This window comes from Marmota monax, unplaced genomic scaffold (assembly GCF_021218885.2).
Source record: "Marmota monax isolate L192 unplaced genomic scaffold, Marmota_monax_Labrador192_F-V1.1 WCK01_AAM20220418_F8-fsc00056, whole genome shotgun sequence".
Lineage (NCBI taxonomy): Eukaryota > Metazoa > Chordata > Mammalia > Rodentia > Sciuridae > Marmota > Marmota monax.
Genome location: NW_026695212.1, coordinates 6,893,713 through 6,912,813, shown reverse-complemented (window position 1 = coordinate 6,912,813; position 19,101 = coordinate 6,893,713). Strand labels below are relative to the sequence as shown.

At 38.6% G+C, this 19,101-nt stretch overlaps 1 protein-coding gene across 1 annotated transcript in view; it reads right to left on the bottom strand.

Annotated features, from left to right (window-relative positions):
* Window positions 1-9,284: 9,284 nt before the first annotated feature.
* Window positions 9,285-19,101, bottom strand: part of Myrfl (myelin regulatory factor like) — a 126,705-nt gene continuing 116,888 nt past the window's right edge. The window contains exons 20-25 of the mRNA XM_046430657.2: window positions 16,243-16,305; window positions 15,513-15,600; window positions 13,133-13,207; window positions 10,103-10,223; window positions 9,741-9,815; window positions 9,285-9,618 (exon numbers count right to left, since the gene is read on the bottom strand). Coding sequence (XP_046286613.2) covers window positions 9,532-9,618; window positions 9,741-9,815; window positions 10,103-10,223; window positions 13,133-13,207; window positions 15,513-15,600; window positions 16,243-16,305 — 509 coding nt within the window. The 3' untranslated portion in view covers window positions 9,285-9,531. The remainder of the gene's footprint in view (window positions 9,619-9,740; window positions 9,816-10,102; window positions 10,224-13,132; window positions 13,208-15,512; window positions 15,601-16,242; window positions 16,306-19,101) is intronic.

Sequence of the window (19,101 nt, the reverse complement as noted above, 5' to 3'; positions counted from 1 at the left end):
TTCAATGCATGAACATTTGGGGGACATTTTATATACCAACCATAACAGAGTACAAGAGAACATTTGGGATTAGCCATGATGGGTACGAGCAAATGAGTGAGCAGATCTGAGTGAGCTAGTCTGAAGAAAGAAGAATGAAGCAGCTTTGCAGAAAGAATTAGGCAAGATGCCATGTGGTCCCCAGATGAGATAAAGATGGTGGGATTAGCCTGGGGTGATTGACTAGTTCCCATGAAGCTTGGCTATACGTCTGCTTTCGGTGTAGAATTCTTCTGCATCATTATACAATAAATCTGATGTCCTTTACTTGTTTTGTGTAATTTTTTATTTCTTGAAAAAAGAGAATGGAAGACAGAAATAATTGTAAAACTGTAAAATGGAAAGTACCATACAAACACAAGATTAGTTTTGTCTTTGATTTTTTTTTTCACTTTGAATTTAGCCACCCAGTAGGAAAAAGGAGAAATGGATACACAGCATGGCCTTCCAGGCAAGAGCAGTTCCATGAGATTCCTTCCAAACCCTGCAGAGTGACAACAAAAACTCTCACAAGTAAGGTATCAAGAATCAGTCAGTTGGGCATTCTGCATTGAAAATGTTCATTTAAAAGGGCTGGTATTTATCAGAATCATTTTGGCAATGTGGAGAATCCAAATTCAATCTAGCTAAAAAGCAAAATGAAGATGCATGCATCCACCTAAGTCCATGGGGGCATATCTGACTTAGAAATCTTTCTAATATTTCAGCTCTTTTCTTTATGTTGGCTTCATTCTCTGGCAGGCGGTCCAACATGATGGCAAGATTGCCTCCTGCAGCTCCAGGCTTACTCTTACTAGCTTAACCATTCCCACATAGAGGATCTCTTTGCTTAGTCTCAGGGGGCGTTCTGATGGGCCTAACTGGCGACATATGTTTACCCTAAACCAGTCACTGTTGCCAAGGGAATGTGATCTTTTCTTTGCCAAGACCTGGGTATTGGGTGGAGTATGGGGATGGCATCAGCCTCACCTGATTCATAGAAGTAAAGAGCCCAAGCATGGCAGTTCACTAGAAGAAAAATCGGGGTGCTGCTACCACAGAGGGGGGAAGGCATGCCAGGAGGGCTTTTAAGTTCTCCAACCTTTCCCATCATGATCGCTTGAGACTTACAAATGAGAAGTGACCTTTCTTTAGAAATTAAACCTTTTTTTAAAAAAGTCCCTACCGTAGAGGGAGAGGGCACTACCTGCTGATGAGTCAGTCACTGTCCTGAGGCCCAGCTTCCCCACCCACAGTCTCATTGCCAGCTCACTGAGTCACCCAGGGCCCCACCCAGCATGTTTTGTTTTCCCCACAGTTTCCTTGACTCTCCTGGGACAGATGGATGGCTCTGGGAGCTGAGGAAAAGAAGTGGTGTCTTTCAGAAACAAGAGCACCTCTCCCATAAGCAAAGCCAGCAGAGGCCCTGGATAAGGTGGGTGGGGTGGGAATTACTCATTTGGCAGTTTCTGGTGCACTTAAAATCAGATTTTTTTTTTTTTTAATTATAAAAAGTGGCTTCATATGTAACTTCTACCTTTTGGACCCAGATAGCTCAGGTGTCTCTTTGGGCTTGCAGCCTTCTCTTTCCTCCCTTCCATCCTCTTACCAGGCTTACTCTTACCTTACTCTTACCCTTCACCTTCCTCTTTCTCCTTCACATTCTGCTCCTTCACAGCACAATGTCAATGCCATGGTTACCTGGCAGTATCAGGTGATGGCTCACTGTGTGGCTGTCTGGCTAGTCCACAATGGTGCAAAAAGGTCAGGGCCGACCCCATGCTTCTCTTGTTCCCTAGCACCTCACACAAAGTCTGGCACATAGAAAGTCCCCAGGGATATGCATGAAATGAGTGAGTGAAAATGAGCTAAGTGCTGCAGAGCTAGGTAACATTGAAGGGTCCTCTGCACTGGGGTGTTCTGGTGTGTGTGGTTGTTTTACTCTGTTTCTTGTCTTACCTCTAGGAGGTGTGACTAACAGCCTTTTCTTTTTCACATAGTCTTGAGTAGCTTCTCTACTGTAGATAATTCCAGATACTGCTCCTGACAGCCTAGAGTGTCCACACTTAACAGGAAGTGTTTCTCAGCAACTGCATAGGATGATGGGCCTGAGATCTTAAAATTCACATCAGTGGAAAGACTACAGCAGCCTAATTACTGACATAATGCGCTCAATGTTTGGATACAAAAGGAAACATTCACTAAATGCTTTCTGATTAATCTGCAATTAATTTAGATGCTTATGCAGTTGTGCTGTACAGAATTAAGTGCAGCAGTATAAATATAAATGATGAATAATAAGCTATCGCTGACTATCAGGGTTCTGGAATCCTCTAACAGGCAATAAGCCATTTGATTTTCTGTAGTTTCTGTTGGAAGTCGCTCAGAGGTTTTTGAAATGTGCTTGAAGAAAAGAATAATAACTTCTTATTCCAAATAATAATAACATAATCATAATCCTATTAGCCCAAGTAGTAACAATAAAAAATAATCGCAGTGAAAGAGTAAGAGGAACTCAAATTTGTTTTAACTATATCTTCTTGCCTTCCTCCCTGGTAAGAGGACAATGGTTCTCTTTTTATGTACTTCTCATCTACTGCATGTTAACTGATCATCTACTATGTGCTAGGCAACATGTTTTCTAGGTGGAGAAGATGGTAATTAGACATACAGGTAACTTACCCTAAGCATAATGGACTGAAACTCAAAAGGAGAGAATTGTCAATGTCTTATTTATTCATTCAAAATAATATCTCCCAGGGGTTGGAGATGTAGCTGTTAATAGAGTGCTTGCCTCACAAGCACAAGGCCCTGGGTTCAATCCTCAGCAACACACGCACACACACAAATAATAATAATAATAATAATAATAATAATAATAATAACAACAACAACAACAACATCCCAGAGACCAAATTTAGTGATTCCTATTCACAGTATCTTCCTGTATTCTTACAGTATCAAACCACTTTACAAAGAGTCTTCACATAATCATCTCATTTAATGTTCACAAAAATCCTTGGTGGTAGGTAAGACTATCATGAATCCAATTTTGCAATTGGGAAAGTGAAATCCAGAGAAATTAAGAGAATTATCCAGGGTGACACCAATGACAAATAATTGCACCAGGACTAGCACCAAGTCTCCTGACCCTGTGTTTAGTTCTCTTCCCGGTTAATTTGCATTCTAAACTGTAGGTCAGACTGGTGTAACTTACAAATGGCTCGAGAAATTGACTCTGGTGAAGACAAGTCATCGAGAGTCTTTCTAAAATAGGATCTAACTTCATATTTGTGGGGGACCATAAAGAAATTGAAGAATTGAGACTGTGATCTTTGGCTCCCATCCCTTCATCGGGCTGCATAAGAACTGACAAAGACTGTCTCCTTTGTAGAATCCAGCCAAGAAAAGATGGACTTGTGTACTCAACACTGCTGGTAAATTGAAAGTCTCCAAAGCTGTGTTTCCACTAGCTTTAAACAACCACTCATCAAAAATGCACTAGGTTCTAAATCCTCAGATGTTTCTTAAGAGCTCAATTGGCTCTTTAGAATCAGACACAAAAATCAATGCTACATGCCCTTGAAGAAATGAAAGCCAAAACACTTTTAGCTTTGCCAAGGGAAGAATTCACTGCCATGCTCCTCAGAGTGAGGCTGATATGCAGCACTCTAAAGTGAGCTGTTAAGCTCTGGCACAAATACATGTAACTTAGTGGCTGGTGGCAGGAGATTCCACCATGACTGTCCTTCTGCCCTCCCCTTATTCTATATTATGACTAAATGGCCTCTAATCAGCTTACTCCTAAAGAAATATCCGTTACCAGGGTCGTTGATATGTTAGTGCCTTTTGGTGGGGGAGGGGAGGGGATGTCCATATCTCAGTTGGCGGTCTCCAACTCCAAAGAGTCACAAGAAAGGAAAAAATTCTCAAGGATGAGAGAAGTAGTGTAGTGGAAAGGGACCTCTTGTTCCTGCTGGACCTATTGGTGCCTTTGCTTTCTAATCTGTAAAATGGGGAAATAGGAATAATTGCCTTTACTTTTAACATCACAGGGTTGTCAGTATCCAATGAGAAAAGGTCTTTGAAAGTGCTTTGATAAACTGTCAACAGAATTGGGAGTTTTGTTGCTTTTCTTTTGAAGATTTGTAATTCTATGACTCAAACAATGTGTTATTGGAAATTTATCACTAAAGATGAAATTCAAAAATAGCATAGGAGAAATAAATTAGAATAAAAATTTTTAAAAAGGCATGTTAAGAATATTATGAGATTTTTGTTTAAAAATACTGGTGGGCTGTAATCCTAGTGACTCAGGAGGCTGAGGCAGGAAAATTTTGAGTTCAAATCTGTTGTTATGGTTTGGATGTGAGATGTCTCTCAAAAGCTCATGTGAGACAATGCAAAAAGTTTCAGAGGAGAAATAACTGGATTGTGAGAGTCTTAACCTCATCAGTGAATTAATGAGGCTTGGTGTTCAGCCTCACCTCGAGCCCCAACGAATGCCAATTTCTGTTTTAGTCAGCTTTTTTTTTTGCTGCTGTGACTAAAGGATCTAACTAGCATAACCAAAGGGGAGGAAAGTTTATTTGAGGGCTCACAGTTTCAGAGATCTTAGTCCAAAAAAGCTAGCTCCTTTCCTCAGGGCTCCAGGTGAGACTGATCATGGCGGGAGAGGGTGGTGGAGGAAAGCAGCTCACATCATGGTGATCAAGAAGCAGAGAAAGAGACTCCGCTCTCCACCAAATATATACACCAAAGCCATGCCCCCAATTAACCACTTCCTCCAACCACACTCCACCTGCCTCTAGTCACCACTTAATCCCATCAGGAATTAATTCACCGATTAGGGCTCACAATCCAATCATTTCTTCTCTGAAACTTCTTGCATTGTCTCACAGGTGAGTTTTTGGGGACACCTCACATTCAAACCATAACAGCCAACCTCAGCAACATGGCAAGGCACTTACCAACTCAGCAAGGCCCCGTCTCTAAATAAAATATTTTTTAAAATGGCCAATCCCTAGTACAAAACAAAAAAACAAAAAAAAATCACTGGTGGGTTAAACACCTGCGTGCAAGTTTTTGTAAGTGGAGTTTTATATTTCAGTTGTTTAACAAAAACCTGTCAGAGATTTCAAAGTCGTATTTGAGTATCTTATTAGAACTCATAGAAATTATTAGAATTCTATTTGTTTATGATATGTGATTATTTTACAATATTCTATATTATGGGGCTATTAAGTGTTATATAGAATGTGATCTTAAATAATTGGCAAAGCAGGGAATTAAGGTACTTTGAATGACCTGAAGTTAAAAAACAGTATCTATTTTTCATGGCTGAACTTACCCTATGTTATCACAAATGGCACCTGGTGGCATGTGATATTTCAGCTCAGCTCTTCCTTAAGATGTTTTAAAACATTCTCTGAATGTTTTAAAAATAAACTTTTTATTTCAGAACAGTTTTAGATTTACAGAAAAATTGTAAAAAGTACACAGAATTCCCATAAACTCCATGCCTCTTCCCCTATTATAAACATCTTACCTTAATTAGTATGGTAACTGTTCACAATTAATAGGCTAATGTTGACACATTAACTGAAGCCTATCCTTTAGTTTATTCTCTGTTCAGATTCCCTTAGTTTTCACCACCTATTCTTTTCCATTCTAGGGTCCCACCCAGGATACCACATTATAGTTAGTCTGTGTCTCTTGACATTCCTCTCGGCTGTGTCAGTTTCTGAGCATTGCCTTGTTTTTGAAGACCTTGACAATTTAGAGAAATGCTGATCAGATATTTTGTAGAATTTCTGTCTCTCAGTTAAAATTTGACTAATAGTCTTCTCATGATTACACTGGGGTTATGAGTTTTGGAGGGAAGACAGGCATTTAAATTACTTCAATCTGAAGTCATGCCACTGAAGTCATAATTCTCTGGTATAAAAAAATAAAAGCCTTTAGGCTTGAAGCAGCTTTGTCCACAGTGGACATCTCACAGCTGGGAAAGTGTTGTGTTTTTTTTTAAATTAATTGTTTAATTTATATGTGTCAGCAGAATGCATTACAATTCATATTACACATATAGAGCACAATTTTTCATATCTCTGGTTGTATATTTACAACAATTCGTGTCTTCATACATGTACTTTGGATAATGATGTCCATCACATTCCACCATCCTTGCTAATCCCCTTACTCCTCCCTTGCCCTCCCACCCCTCTTCACTACCTAGACTTCGTCTATTCCTCCCATGCTCCCTCTCCCTACCCCACTATGAATCAGCCTCCTTATATCAGAGAAAACATTCAGCATTTGGTTTTTTGGGATTGGCTAACTTCACTTAACATTATCTTCTCTGACTCCATCCATTTACCTGCAAATGCCATGATTTTATTCTCTTTTATTGCTGAGTAATATTCCGTTGTGTATATATGCCATTTATCCATTCATCTACTGATGGGCATCTAGGTTGGTTCCACAGTTTAGCTATTGTGAACTGAGTTGCTATAAACATTGTTTTGACTGCATCACTGTAGTAGGCTGTTTTTAAGTCCTTTGGGTATAGACCGAGGAGAGGGATAGCTGGGTCAAATGGTGGTTCCATTCCCAATTTTCCAAGGAATCTCCACACTGCTTTCCATATTGGCTGCACCAATTCTCAGTCCCACCAGCAATGTATGAATGTGCCTTCTTCCCCACATCCTTGCCAATACTTATTGTTGCTTATATTATAATAGCTGCTTTCTGACTGGAATGAGATGAAATCTTAGTTTTCTTAATACAAAGAGAATTTTCTAGTAGGTCTCTTCTCCCAGCAAGTTTAACTAATCCCAGCATGACACAGGGTGCCACAGGTGGCTCACTATCTTCTGGAAGACTTTCAACATCTAGTCTTCTAATGGAATTTACTGGGAATACTGTATGGAAACCCCCTTAGAGCAAATATGACTGAACTTCAGTAGATATCTGAAACCTCCATATTGTCCTGAGCATAAGCATATGAATAAGAACTGGGAGAAGAGGAGTCAGATTAATGGACTCTCTCTCCCACACTAATCACCTGCTGTTCTATGTGCATACTCTCAGGGACTTGGGAGGCTGAGGCCAGAGGTTCACAAGTTCAAGGCCAGTGTTGGCAACTTAGTGAGATCCTATCTCAAAATAAAAAATAAAAAGTAGCGGGGATGTAGCTGAGTGGTAAAGCATACCTGGTTCAATCCCCAGCACCAGGGGAACAAAAGACATGGAATGACAACTCCAGTATCTAACCCCAAGTCATGCTGGGACAGGCCAATACTATAGCTCAGGAGAAGCAAATGTGAATTTGAGTTAAGAAACTGGAGGAATCTGAAATACTCCTCCCAAGAATTAACTACCCTATTCCATTTTCTACAAAGGCTATGCTGTTAAACATGAAAGAAGAAATGGTTTTTCAAAATATAATAAAATTATAAATGTTATGTAATACAAAGGCATATGTTCTATGTGCTGTTTGGTTTTTATTTTTTACAAAAATGGCTTGATTTATGTGTATTTAGTTACTCAATCCCTTCATAATCCCATTGTAATCTTCCTGATTCTGTTCTATGTGGATATAATAATTGCTCATATTTAGTAAGAAGCTTTCTATGTTTTACACACTTTATCTCAGTTAATCCTGTCTGTTGTAAATACTCACTGTTCTGGTCTATAAATGAGGAAATGGAAGTTTAAGGAATTCAAATAACTTGCCAGAGGAGACACAGATAAAGTCAGGATTTGAACTCAAGGAATGGACCACCTGGCTTCAGAGGTTAAACTCTTTGTGTTAAGAAATTTATTTCAAAATATCTTCTGTGATGGGGCTGGAGTTGTAGCTCAGTGAGTGGTAAAAGTCTTGCCTAGCACGTGTGAGACACTGGGTCCGATCCTTAGTACCACATAAAAATAAATAAATAAAATAGAGGCATTGTTCCATCTACAACTAAAAATATTTTTTTAAAAAAGTCTTGTAGTTGTAGGTAGACAGCATGCCTTTATTTTATTTGTTTATTTCTATATGGTGCTGAGGATCAAACCCAGTGCCTCACATGTGCAAGGCAGGTGCTCTGCCACTGAGCTACAGCCCTAGCCCTAAAAATAATTAAAAAAAAAAAAAATCTTAAGAACCATGTCTTTTTTTTTTTTTTTTTTTTTTGGTACCAGGGTTAAAACCCCAGTAGTACTTAACCGCTGAGCCACACCTCCAGCCTTTTTTATTTTTTTATTTAAAGACAGGATCTCGCTAAGTTGCTTAGGCCCTTGCTAAGTTGCTGAGGCTGGCTTTGAATTTGTGATCCTCCTGCCTCAGCCTCTGGAACCCTGAGGATTATAGGCATGCATCACCAAGCCTGGAAAGAACCATGTCTTTTCTTAATGTTGAGGTCTCACAATTAATTTCTATCCACATGGTACTTATCTAGTAATAACTAAAAATAAGAAAGAGGAAGGTGTATTCTTACAGCTGATTACCATTGTGAAGGTAAAAAACAAAATAGCCTCATTCAAATTGACCAACAGTAAGATAAGGGAAGAATAGCCATTCAACTGCCCTATTCCCTGAAGTACAGGGAGAGGAGCTTGATTTTCCAAGTTCTAAACCAGAGCACAGGAACAGAAGCTTGGAAGTATTATAATGCCAACAAATCAGGAGACATCAAAAGACGTTTTGCTTACCTTTCCAAAAAGAGAGGCCATGTTATATCTTAGGAGGCCAGATGGGAAAACACACAGGTCCTTCAGGAGCAGAGGGAGAGGGAAGAACTGCAGGTTTGAACCTTTATTGTGGTGTCCAAGGAATGCATGAGCAAGGCAGTATATGCTCGATTAGCTAGTTTGAACAGTTTCAGCAGGCCCTGTGGTATTTGGGCTTCCATCTTCATAAGAGGGCATATCCCACCCACACAGCAAGTTTAGGCCCATGGAGCATTGTAAAGAAGAGTTGCAACTCTTTCTCTTAAATCCATTTCATTGGCAAGCTACATCTGTACTCTAGTATTGCAAGCACGCACACACACATTTGCCTCAATGTGAGCTTAGCATCAGATACCACTCACTCCCACCCCCACCACATCACATATTCTCCAGAATCTCTGTTTAGCAGGTCCAAGTTGAAATGGCTTTTTGTTTTTTCCCATAAGCCTCAAAACACAATAAGACCAAAGTAGTACTAGACCTGCTTATTTTGACTTTACAGCATCCTTAGTACCAGAAGCAGTATTTTCAAATGCAACAGTACGGTTTTCTCGGGGATATGTTTTCTTCAGCGTCATGACACAATCAAACACCACATTCTCTCAGGTTCCAGCAAACACTTTATTCTCCTCATTAATGTCTCCAAACTGTTGGAAGCCAAAGCCTAAAAGAGTCCTTCAGCAATAAATGTAAAACGTTTCAAAGAAAAAGACGAAAAAATGTTGCAAGGGGATCTCTGTGTCTGTTGACTGAATTTCTGAGCATGTTTCTTTGGTGAAATCCCCAAACTTGAATAAATTAGGCGCAGAGTCGATAGAAATAAAAAAAGTAGTCTGTGAAGAATATCCCAGCAAAAAAAGGATCTGTTGAACAGTCAGCCAGATCCTATCAGAAAAGGAGAAAAGAAAGATGAATGTAAAAATTAACTGTGAAGTATTTTACTTATTTATTTAGGGATCAATTTCTTATTAAAAAGAGAAGAAGAAGAAGAAAAAAAGCAAGCTTACTGGTGCAGCCACACGGAAATGGTATGCGCTGTCAGAGAATGGGGCGACAGGGAGGCTCCAAATGTGCTGGTATCCCTAAATAATGAATGAGAGAGATCCATTTCATAACCACACTCCACACTGCACTAGAAGGAGCACAGCCCAAGGAGGCATTTCCTTAGCGACTGCAGGAGAGGTGTCTGCAATAACAGCTTTAGATAGGTGTCACTAAAACAGTCTGTAGCTTCTAAAGGACACAAAAAGGCTGAGCCAAGCCCTGTGACCAGGTTCAGTGTTGTCCCTCCCTCAGCAGGGAACAGAGGCCACAGTTCTAACCATCCTTCACTGGAACAAACTAATGTCAAGGAGTCAGAAAACATTACCTGTGTCATCTCCTGGAAGACTTCTCCTTGGTTTTGGAATCCTTTGGTTTCCCTTTTACTATTGAAGCATATATTTCCAAGGGTGAATTTGCACTGGAAGACTATCAATGGCTCTGTTGTGCTTCAAGACACAAAGGAAAGAGAGGACAATTGAAGAAGCAGTTTCCAGCTCCTATTAGATACAAAGAGGGCCCATTGGCTATGTAACTCAGAAATCCCTCTGAAGTTCACCATAGCCATTTTATTATACAAGGCTCAGGGATACTGATAGACTAGCTTACATCTCATTATTATAGAAAGCAAGCCACCTTCAGATAACTACTGAAACACCATATGATGGTTTGTAAAATCTAATGTCAAGACTGAGATTGCCTCACTTCAGAACTTAATATTTCCAGAGATTTTTAAATAATCTTTGGACATATCCCCTCTCTTCACACTTGCAGCTAAATTTACACTTACCCGAAGTATCTAAGATTTTAGATTCTGCCAACTCCTGGTCTAGGTAGATATTATTTGAAATAACAAAGTAACAAACATAAGTAAAGATTTGGGGGTGAATCCCATGAGAAATTACCAGGTTTTAAAGTTATCAGAGTAGAAGCCCTGCAAGAAAGGATGGTTCCTCTCTAGAGACTGACTCATGAATCATCACTAAAAGGATGAGATCCATCCTTCTTTGGAAACAATACTTTTGCTCAAATGGGAACAATTTATAATCTCAGTTGAGTTTACAGTAATCCCCTCCCTTATCCATGGGGGGACAAATTCTAAGACCCTCAGTAGATGCCTGAAATTACAGACAGTAGTACCAAACCCTATGTATGACTGTTTTTTTCTTACACATATACACATATGATCAAACTTAATTTATAAATTAGGCATAGTAAGAGATTAACAATAGTAGATAGCAATAATATAGAATAATCATAATAATATATTGTTTAAGTTTTATGTTTTATTTATAGAATTTTCTATTGAATAGTTTTTCACTGTGGTTGTTATGGTTTGGATGTGAGTTATCCCCCAAAAGCTCACGTGTGGGACAATGCAAGAAGGTTTAGAGGAAAAATGATATGACAGCCTTAACCCAATCAGTGAATTAATCCCCTAACAGGGATTAACTGAGTGGTAACTGAAAGCAGGTGGGGTGTGGCTGGAGGAGGTGAGTCACTGGGGGTGTGCCTTTAAAGTAAATATTTTGTTTCTGGCCAGTGAACTCTCTCTCTGCTTCATGGTGGCCATGTCTGAATCCTCTTTCCTCTTCCACACTCTTCAACAATGATGTTCTGCCTCTGAATGGACTATGAACTGAGACCTCTGAAACCATGAGCCTCAAATAAACTTTTCCTCCTAAAATTGTTCTTGTCAGGTCTTTTAGTCACAGCAGTGAAAAAGCTGACTAAAACAGTGGTTGACCAAGGGTAACTGAAATTGTAGAACGAGAAACGGTGGATAAGGCAGGACTGTTATATGTGTTATTTTAAAAATGAACCATATTTTTTAAATGGTTCATAAGCCAAAAGGCCTGATTTAATGGCTCAAGGTGATCTTTTGCCATTTCAGAAGTTATAACATATAATCTTATTTCCTTCCTTGAAAGCTAGAAATGAGTAAGGAAATGCTATTCCAGGTTATTCAAGGAATGCTAGAGAATAGTACATTTAGCTTGTAAGAATGGTACATTTAGCTTGTAAGAATAGTACATTTAGCTCTCTCTCTCTCTCTGTGTGTGCCTTGAAAGATGGTGGATTCTGTCATGAAACATTGGCTGCTTGAAACAAATCTTTCCAAGGTAAGCAGCTGGACTGAGCCTCTTCACGTGGGCAAAGCAGATGAAAGATGGCATACAGTGAGACACACAGTGGGGCCCAAGTGAGACAGCGGGGCCATGGAGGATGATGGAGGGGGAAATAACTGAGGTAGGAGCAGGGCAGAGTAGGGAGGACAGAGGGACGATAAAGAGCGGGGCTGGGGGGACATGGAGGAGGAAAAAGGAGAGACTAAAATCAAGAGACATGATTTCTTCATGGCACAATTTTTGAGTGAAGTGAGCTGAAAATCAAAGTACCATAATTACTTAAAATATTAGATAAGAATAGGTTACACTAGAGTTCTGTGATTTTGAAGGGAAGGTAGATAATTAAAAGCTACCATTAATTGAGTTCTATGAGTGGTACTATGAGTCAGGAAAGGGCAATGCCCTTCCACATCTCCTCTCCCAGGGGAGGCAGGAGAGGGAGGGCTGTGTTGGAAGCCCAGGCCAGCCACATACTAGCTGTGTTTTAGAGCACATTTTTTTTTTTAAATCTCCATACGTCAAGAGTTCCCATCTATAAAACATAAACTGAAAAAATGCCATCCTGGGAGAACTGTTTTGAGGATTCTACGACCCAGGATTAATGCGTACAGTACCTGGCACACAGCCTGTGCTCAGCAAATGGCAGCTGCTCACTACACCAGTATTAACCCTAATTCCCCCAGCAGCTCTATGTGCCATGGCATAATGCAGGACTCGTTTTATGGAGGAAGAAATAGTAGCTAAGAGAAAATAAGTAACTTTTCTAAGACCATAGGATTAGTGACAGCGACAGAATCTGAACCCTGGTCTGCCCAGTTCCAAACTCTGGCTCCTCTTTTATTCTCTCCTGTCCTGGAGCAAAGGGGTGGCACCTGCATTAATTAGCACTGCTACCAGGATCTCATCAAAATATGCAGCCCCCCCATTCAGGGGTCAAGTTATTACCATTGTTCCCACCCCAATCTGAAGAGAAATCAGCAGAAGTTTGCAGCTCATGAACTTGGAACTAAAGCTACTCCTGCCGCACAGGGGTGAGTATAGCCCTTGCATTCCTGGAGGGACATGGATGTTCCCAGTTCTCATTCTGAAAACCCTCCCTCCACTTGCCACCTCTCCACCTATCATTAGTAAATGCTGACTGATGGCTTTCTATCTCCAAACTTATTGATTAAATTGTGAACTAAATTCAGACTTACTGTTCAAATTTGTATTTTATACCATGTACTTACTTGATTTCCAGAGAGAATTTGACATTGGTAGGTGTGTACTTATTAACAGGAATATTGTAATTATAATTTCCAGGTCTAAATATGAAAAAATTAAAACCACAAATCAAAATATGCAAGAAAGATGTTAAAAGGCTTTCTGCCACTCAATATTTATACGTAAACTGTGAAATATTATATAATAAATAATAAATATAGGCAATCGAGTTTAACCTGGTATAATGTTTTGATTTTCAGAGACTTGCTTGTCAAATTTCAGAATGATCTCGTTCATATCTTAATATTAAACATACTACAAAGATTATACTTTTTTAGATCATACAAGAAAAAAAATCAAATCCCGGACCAAATATTCAAAATTAAAAACAGAAGAAATAAATTCAGTCCCCAGTACAGAGATACAGATTTCAGAAGACAAATGAGGCAAAGGCTTCAGACTCAGGGAAGGAGGACTGGGAATAATAAATACAATTTTAACCTTAAATCATTTCCTTTAAAACAATGAATATGTTTTTCAGCCTTATTTTTTTTTTAACCTGATAGAACTTAGAGTTTAAGTCAATGGTCCTGAGTTATAAAAACGACCTATATGGAAATGTAGGAAAAGAAAATACGTACTTTTAGAACCTGAATCTATTACAATTATCATAGCCCTGATTACAATTTAGTAATGAGAAAATTTTAAGATAGAATTGTTTATCCATAAGTTTCTTCTCACTTCCCAAATTTAAGAGATACTTGGGGGAGTGGAGAGTTCCACTAATTCACATTATAATGAAAAATCCCAGGAAAAAAAAATGGCATATTTGTATCTAAAACAAAGTGTTCCTTATGACTGGTCTTCCTGTGAATTATATGGAGAAATAACTTAAGATAAATTATAACCAACTTAATTACATGAATTATATGAAGAAACAACTTAAAATCAGGTAAGTGGGGAAAAAAGTCAGTCATTTTAGATTAAACTAAGTTGTTAAAAATGTGAAAGCAAAAATATACGGAATTAAAAGAACTGGCATTTCAAAATTATATCCATTTCAATGAATATAAATATCAAATTAAAACAACACATTGTGCACTTTGAATACAGACAATTTTTACTTTACCTCAAAAAAAAAAAAAAAAGAAAGATAAGAGTGCTACTTTTATACCAAGTTAAGAACAGTGTTCTTTCAGTGAATGAGTGTATTAAAAATAGAGAGAGGAAGAACTGTCTTGGGATGAAGAGTGTTTTGTTCCACTGTGGAGCTTAGATGAATGGAATTCATTTCCTATTATGTGCCTCCCAATATCTGCATGCTTCACAGCAACCAGCTCAGTTGATAATAGACTCATCTTATAGATGAGAAATGAATATGCAAAGAGAATAGACATTTTACCCAAGTCCTAGGATTTGAGCCTGTATCGTCTAATTCTTCTTCAATATGTCCTGCTACGTTAATTAAGATCTCTGATACTTATTACATGAGTGATCTTAGACAAACTTTTTCAAGTTCTCTGAAAACTACATAATAGGTATAAATAAGACCAAACTCTTAGGGCTTTTGTGAGAATTCAATGTGATACAAATAGATGCATCATAAACAAATCAGAAAGCAACAAACAGGTTATTCTTATAACTCAGGACCATCAACTTAGAGCCAAATTCTATCAGGTTGAAAAATAAATAAGGCTGAAAATCCACAGGATTTGTGATACCAGTTCAAAATATAGGCCTTGCCTTTAAACCCAATAGACGCCCAGTAAAACATTTAACAAATTAAGAAAACCTCACTCCCCATTCTTAATGCCAACAACTTGCATTTGTGCTTGCTGGAGGGGCTTGCATTCTATCCTAGATGTATCATCACCCCATACAGGTGATATGGCATATGGCACTGCAAATGGATATTGCTGATAATTTTTGCAAAATCTAGATTTTTTTTCCTCCTTACTGAAAAGCTAAGATAAGTCGTATGTTTTTCAGCAATTAAAATAATGAGAGCCCTAGTTACTAAAATATAAAAATGTCAGCTCACTTATAACCTGGAGCCATGAGTAGCCATGTCTATCTTTGTGGTTTATAAAATTAATGAGCATCTCTGTCCCTGTGGCATGTGCCCTCAGAGAGTCAGCCACAGAGATGCTTCCTAGACATGTTGCTTTGGACTTGTCCATTAAAGCAGGAGACTAGAATCATTGGGGCTGTGATTTATTGACATTTGCTAATACCAACCATTTTATGATTCCCTTCTCCACCATGTAACCAATGTGTTTTCACTTAAGGAGTAATGTAAGCACACATTGGTTTCAACATGTAGCTTTAGATTTCATTCCAGTCTCAAAACTGAAGCCCTGAATAAATTCTGGAAACAACGAGCGCATCATGGGGAGGCTCACCTACCCGCACAGAAGACTTCTACTGCAATACCGATGATCTATTATTTGCTGGATTTCCATAATCTGAATAGAAGTAATGGTTGTATCAATCCCTGAATTGAGAAGAAAAAGAAAACAAAGTAAACTCTTGTACAGGGAAAGAGGACTGTGTACCAGCATAGTCCCCAAACTGCAGAATATAAAATAAGAGTTTCCCAGATAAATGGATTCTATTTACATTCAAATGGAAAAAGGAGGAGGAGAAGGGTCCAAGATTTGTTTGTTTGTTTTTTGGGATAGTAAATTTTAAGAAAGCCTATAAAAATACAGGCTCCAGTAAACAGCCTCCATAAGATCCAGAAGAATTTCTGGACCATGGAAATCCTACTAAGTCCAAATTTTGAAAATGAAGATGAAACATGAAACACAATTCGATTCTGAAAACAGAAAAAAAAAACAAAACTAAAAATATAGTCAGAATAAAAGAAGAAAATGAGAACTTCAAATAAATTATTTAAACCCACAAAGATCAACCACAATTTGTCTGCTGGTGGGTGATCATTATTAATGCCTCATTATTGGTCAAGCTAGCATCGATTACAGAAACCTAGCTCCATGGGTATGTGCAGCGGATGGGTGTGTGGCAGGTGGGCTACAGCCTTTGTTCCTGTTTCCCACTCCAGTAATGCTTTTACAGCTCATGATTCTACCTGGCCCCACAAACCAAAAAGAGTGTCATTTAAATGTCAACTTACAGTCACTCTGCCAGTCAGAGCGGATGAGCTCATCTCTTACCGGGAACAAATTGCTTTTTTCTTCTAAAGAGGAAAAACATCTGTCAGTCTAGAGGGTTTGTTCAGGATGAGAATAAACCCTGTAAGCCCTAGTTTATCTTTATAAGTTGAATGTTTTCCCACCCTCTCTCTGTTTTGAGTTGAAATGCCCATTCCTCCAATCGTATATTCTAACCCCATTTCCCAAAATGTGACATTATTTGAAGATGGAGCCCTTAAACAGGTGATTAAGTTTAAATGAGGCTGTTAGGGTGGCCTAATCCAATCTGACTAGTGTCCTTAAGAGCAGATTAGGACAAACAGGGAGACACCAGGGCACTCATGCCCAGAGGACATAATAAGAAGGCAACCATTTGCAGGCCAGAAGCAAGATCTCAGAAGAAACCAGACCCTCAGACAAGATCTTGGACTTCAAGCCTCTAGAACTATGAGAAAATAAATCAAGGGTAATTTATGTGACAGTAGCAAACTAAGACACCATCCCACGTTGACTCTGTAGCTCACAGTTCCCTCCTTTTTAATGCCATACCACATTTTACTGCATAATTGTCGCAGATTTTTTGCCAAAAAGTTTGGTGCCAGTATTACTTAAAAATCATTTATTACTAAACCGGCTTTGGTGCAAGATTAGGATGCACAGAATACTCATGAATATATGTTAAAACTGAATAGTCCAAATCAATGCACATCATTTCTTTATAATTTTCTGGTCTAAAAAAGGAAAAAAAAGTTAACACATTAGTTGTTATTGATGTGCTGTATTGTTGTCAAAATATTACATTTGAGAAAATTTACAACAGTGCTGTGAAGTGTGGACTTACAAAACTTAATCTTCCGGGTCAGAAGATTCTGCACCATTGTCTTTGGTTTGGTTTTCTGACATCATCACTTGAGTAAATTGGGTCTACCATTGGTACCAGCGCACAAGTCAGCTTCCGGAAATACACTGACAATTTTTAGACTGAAAAAGTAGGTGCAACATTTATGCAGTGGCGACAATTATGTGGTGAAATATGGTAGCATTTATTACTGAACCACCCATGTGGCCATCAATCAGTGATGTATCGATCACTATACTCAAGTGCATTAGACTTAAGAGTATCTCAGTATTTTCACTTAACTTTTTCTTTTCTTTTCTTTTTTTTTTGGTCCTTTTTTGACCACTTCAGAATGGGGAACCTCTATTAATACTCTGATCCTCTGAAGCTCCTGGCACAAGGTCTTGCTCATATTGTGTATATTATGTAAACCAATTTTCTCTGATTAATAATAAGCTAATGTTAGTTTTATTATTTAGTTTCTGATCAGTAGTGTTGATAATCAAAATCATTAAATACAGATTATCTGGGGGGGTTTTCGTGTACCTTAGTGTTACCATCTCAGGATTCTACTTTTCTGCTCAATTTTCAGGGAAGGGGCTCATTATAAACTCTGGCAATAGAACTACAGATCCACCTTGCTTCCACTGAGCTGTGTTTTCAGGTTCTTGGAGACAGAGACCCCCCTATAAATAAAATTTAGTGGAGCTGGGGTTGTGGCTCAGCAGAAGAGAACTCGCCTAGCACATGCGAGGCCCTGGGTTTGATCCTCAGCACCACGTAAAAATAAATTAAAAAAATAAAGGCATTGTGTACAACTGAAAAAAATATATATTTTTTAAAAATTTAGAATCTGATAGGATAAAGTATTTTTTTAAACAGGAATAAAACAGTGAGGCTCAGAAGAGATAATATTACAGATTACAATTATGAAAATTGTTTTTCAAAAGTAGAAAATAAATTTTAAATCCTCTAAAAACACCTCCAAATTGTTACTTCTCTGGAGCAAGACTCTTCAACTCTGAAAGGCTGGTTATGGGAAAGCTATAAATCTTCCTGGAATCATAGGAATACTCTCAATTTACAAATGTCTTCCAGCAATATTCACTTTGAGCTTACCATATATTCCCAGTGATTTTCATTATAAAATTGGAGATATAATTCACAATTGGCAGCTGAGACCTCCCCATAAACTAAATTAGAAACTTATGCAGACGAGAGATTTAAGATGGTGTTCAACCAAAGTATATTCTGCCATGGTAGAAGGTGGATATTGTACTCCTCATAAAACTCTGTTGATGGCTGAGTTCCAATATAGCATCTTGGATATCCTTCTTTTGTCCTGTTAAGTCAGATTCCTATTAAGAAGAAGTCAGGGACTGGAGATTTAGCTCAGTGGGTACAGTGTTTGCTTCACATGCACAGGGCCACGGATTTGATTCCCAGCACCACAGGAAAAAAAAAAAAAGTCCATGAACCCACCAATCAGTTGCTGAGTCCTTTAACACAGAAGGCCATTTTCTTTTGGCCATTTGCTCTTCTCAGAGTTCTGGTCTCAAAAATAAAATGTGGAGAAGCGAAGATGGCGGAGTGAGGAGCGCCTCGGCCATTTGGCCATTTGGCCTCTGGGCCGGGGGCGTGCAGGCCCCCGGGAAGCAGACTGCGTCTGATGGACCATGTGAGAATTCTTGTCACACAGGATGAACACTTTCCTTACATTTAGGTGCTTTTTATTCATCTCAAAACAAAATTCTGAACTCAGGATGTGGCCGGTATTTCTATGTTGTCTTCTAGAGCGGGTAGTCCTGCTTCTTTTATCCAGCCACTTTCCCTACTGAAATATGGATACCTTTCTACACATTACCTCCATGGTTTAGATTGGAAAAGATTGCTTTTCTTTTGTTCCACCTTTCAAATTCAACACAGAAAGAAGCCCTTAGGGTGCAGTTATCCTGCTGACTTCTCCCGGAAGAAAAAAAGCAATTGATGGGTCTTCTGCAAT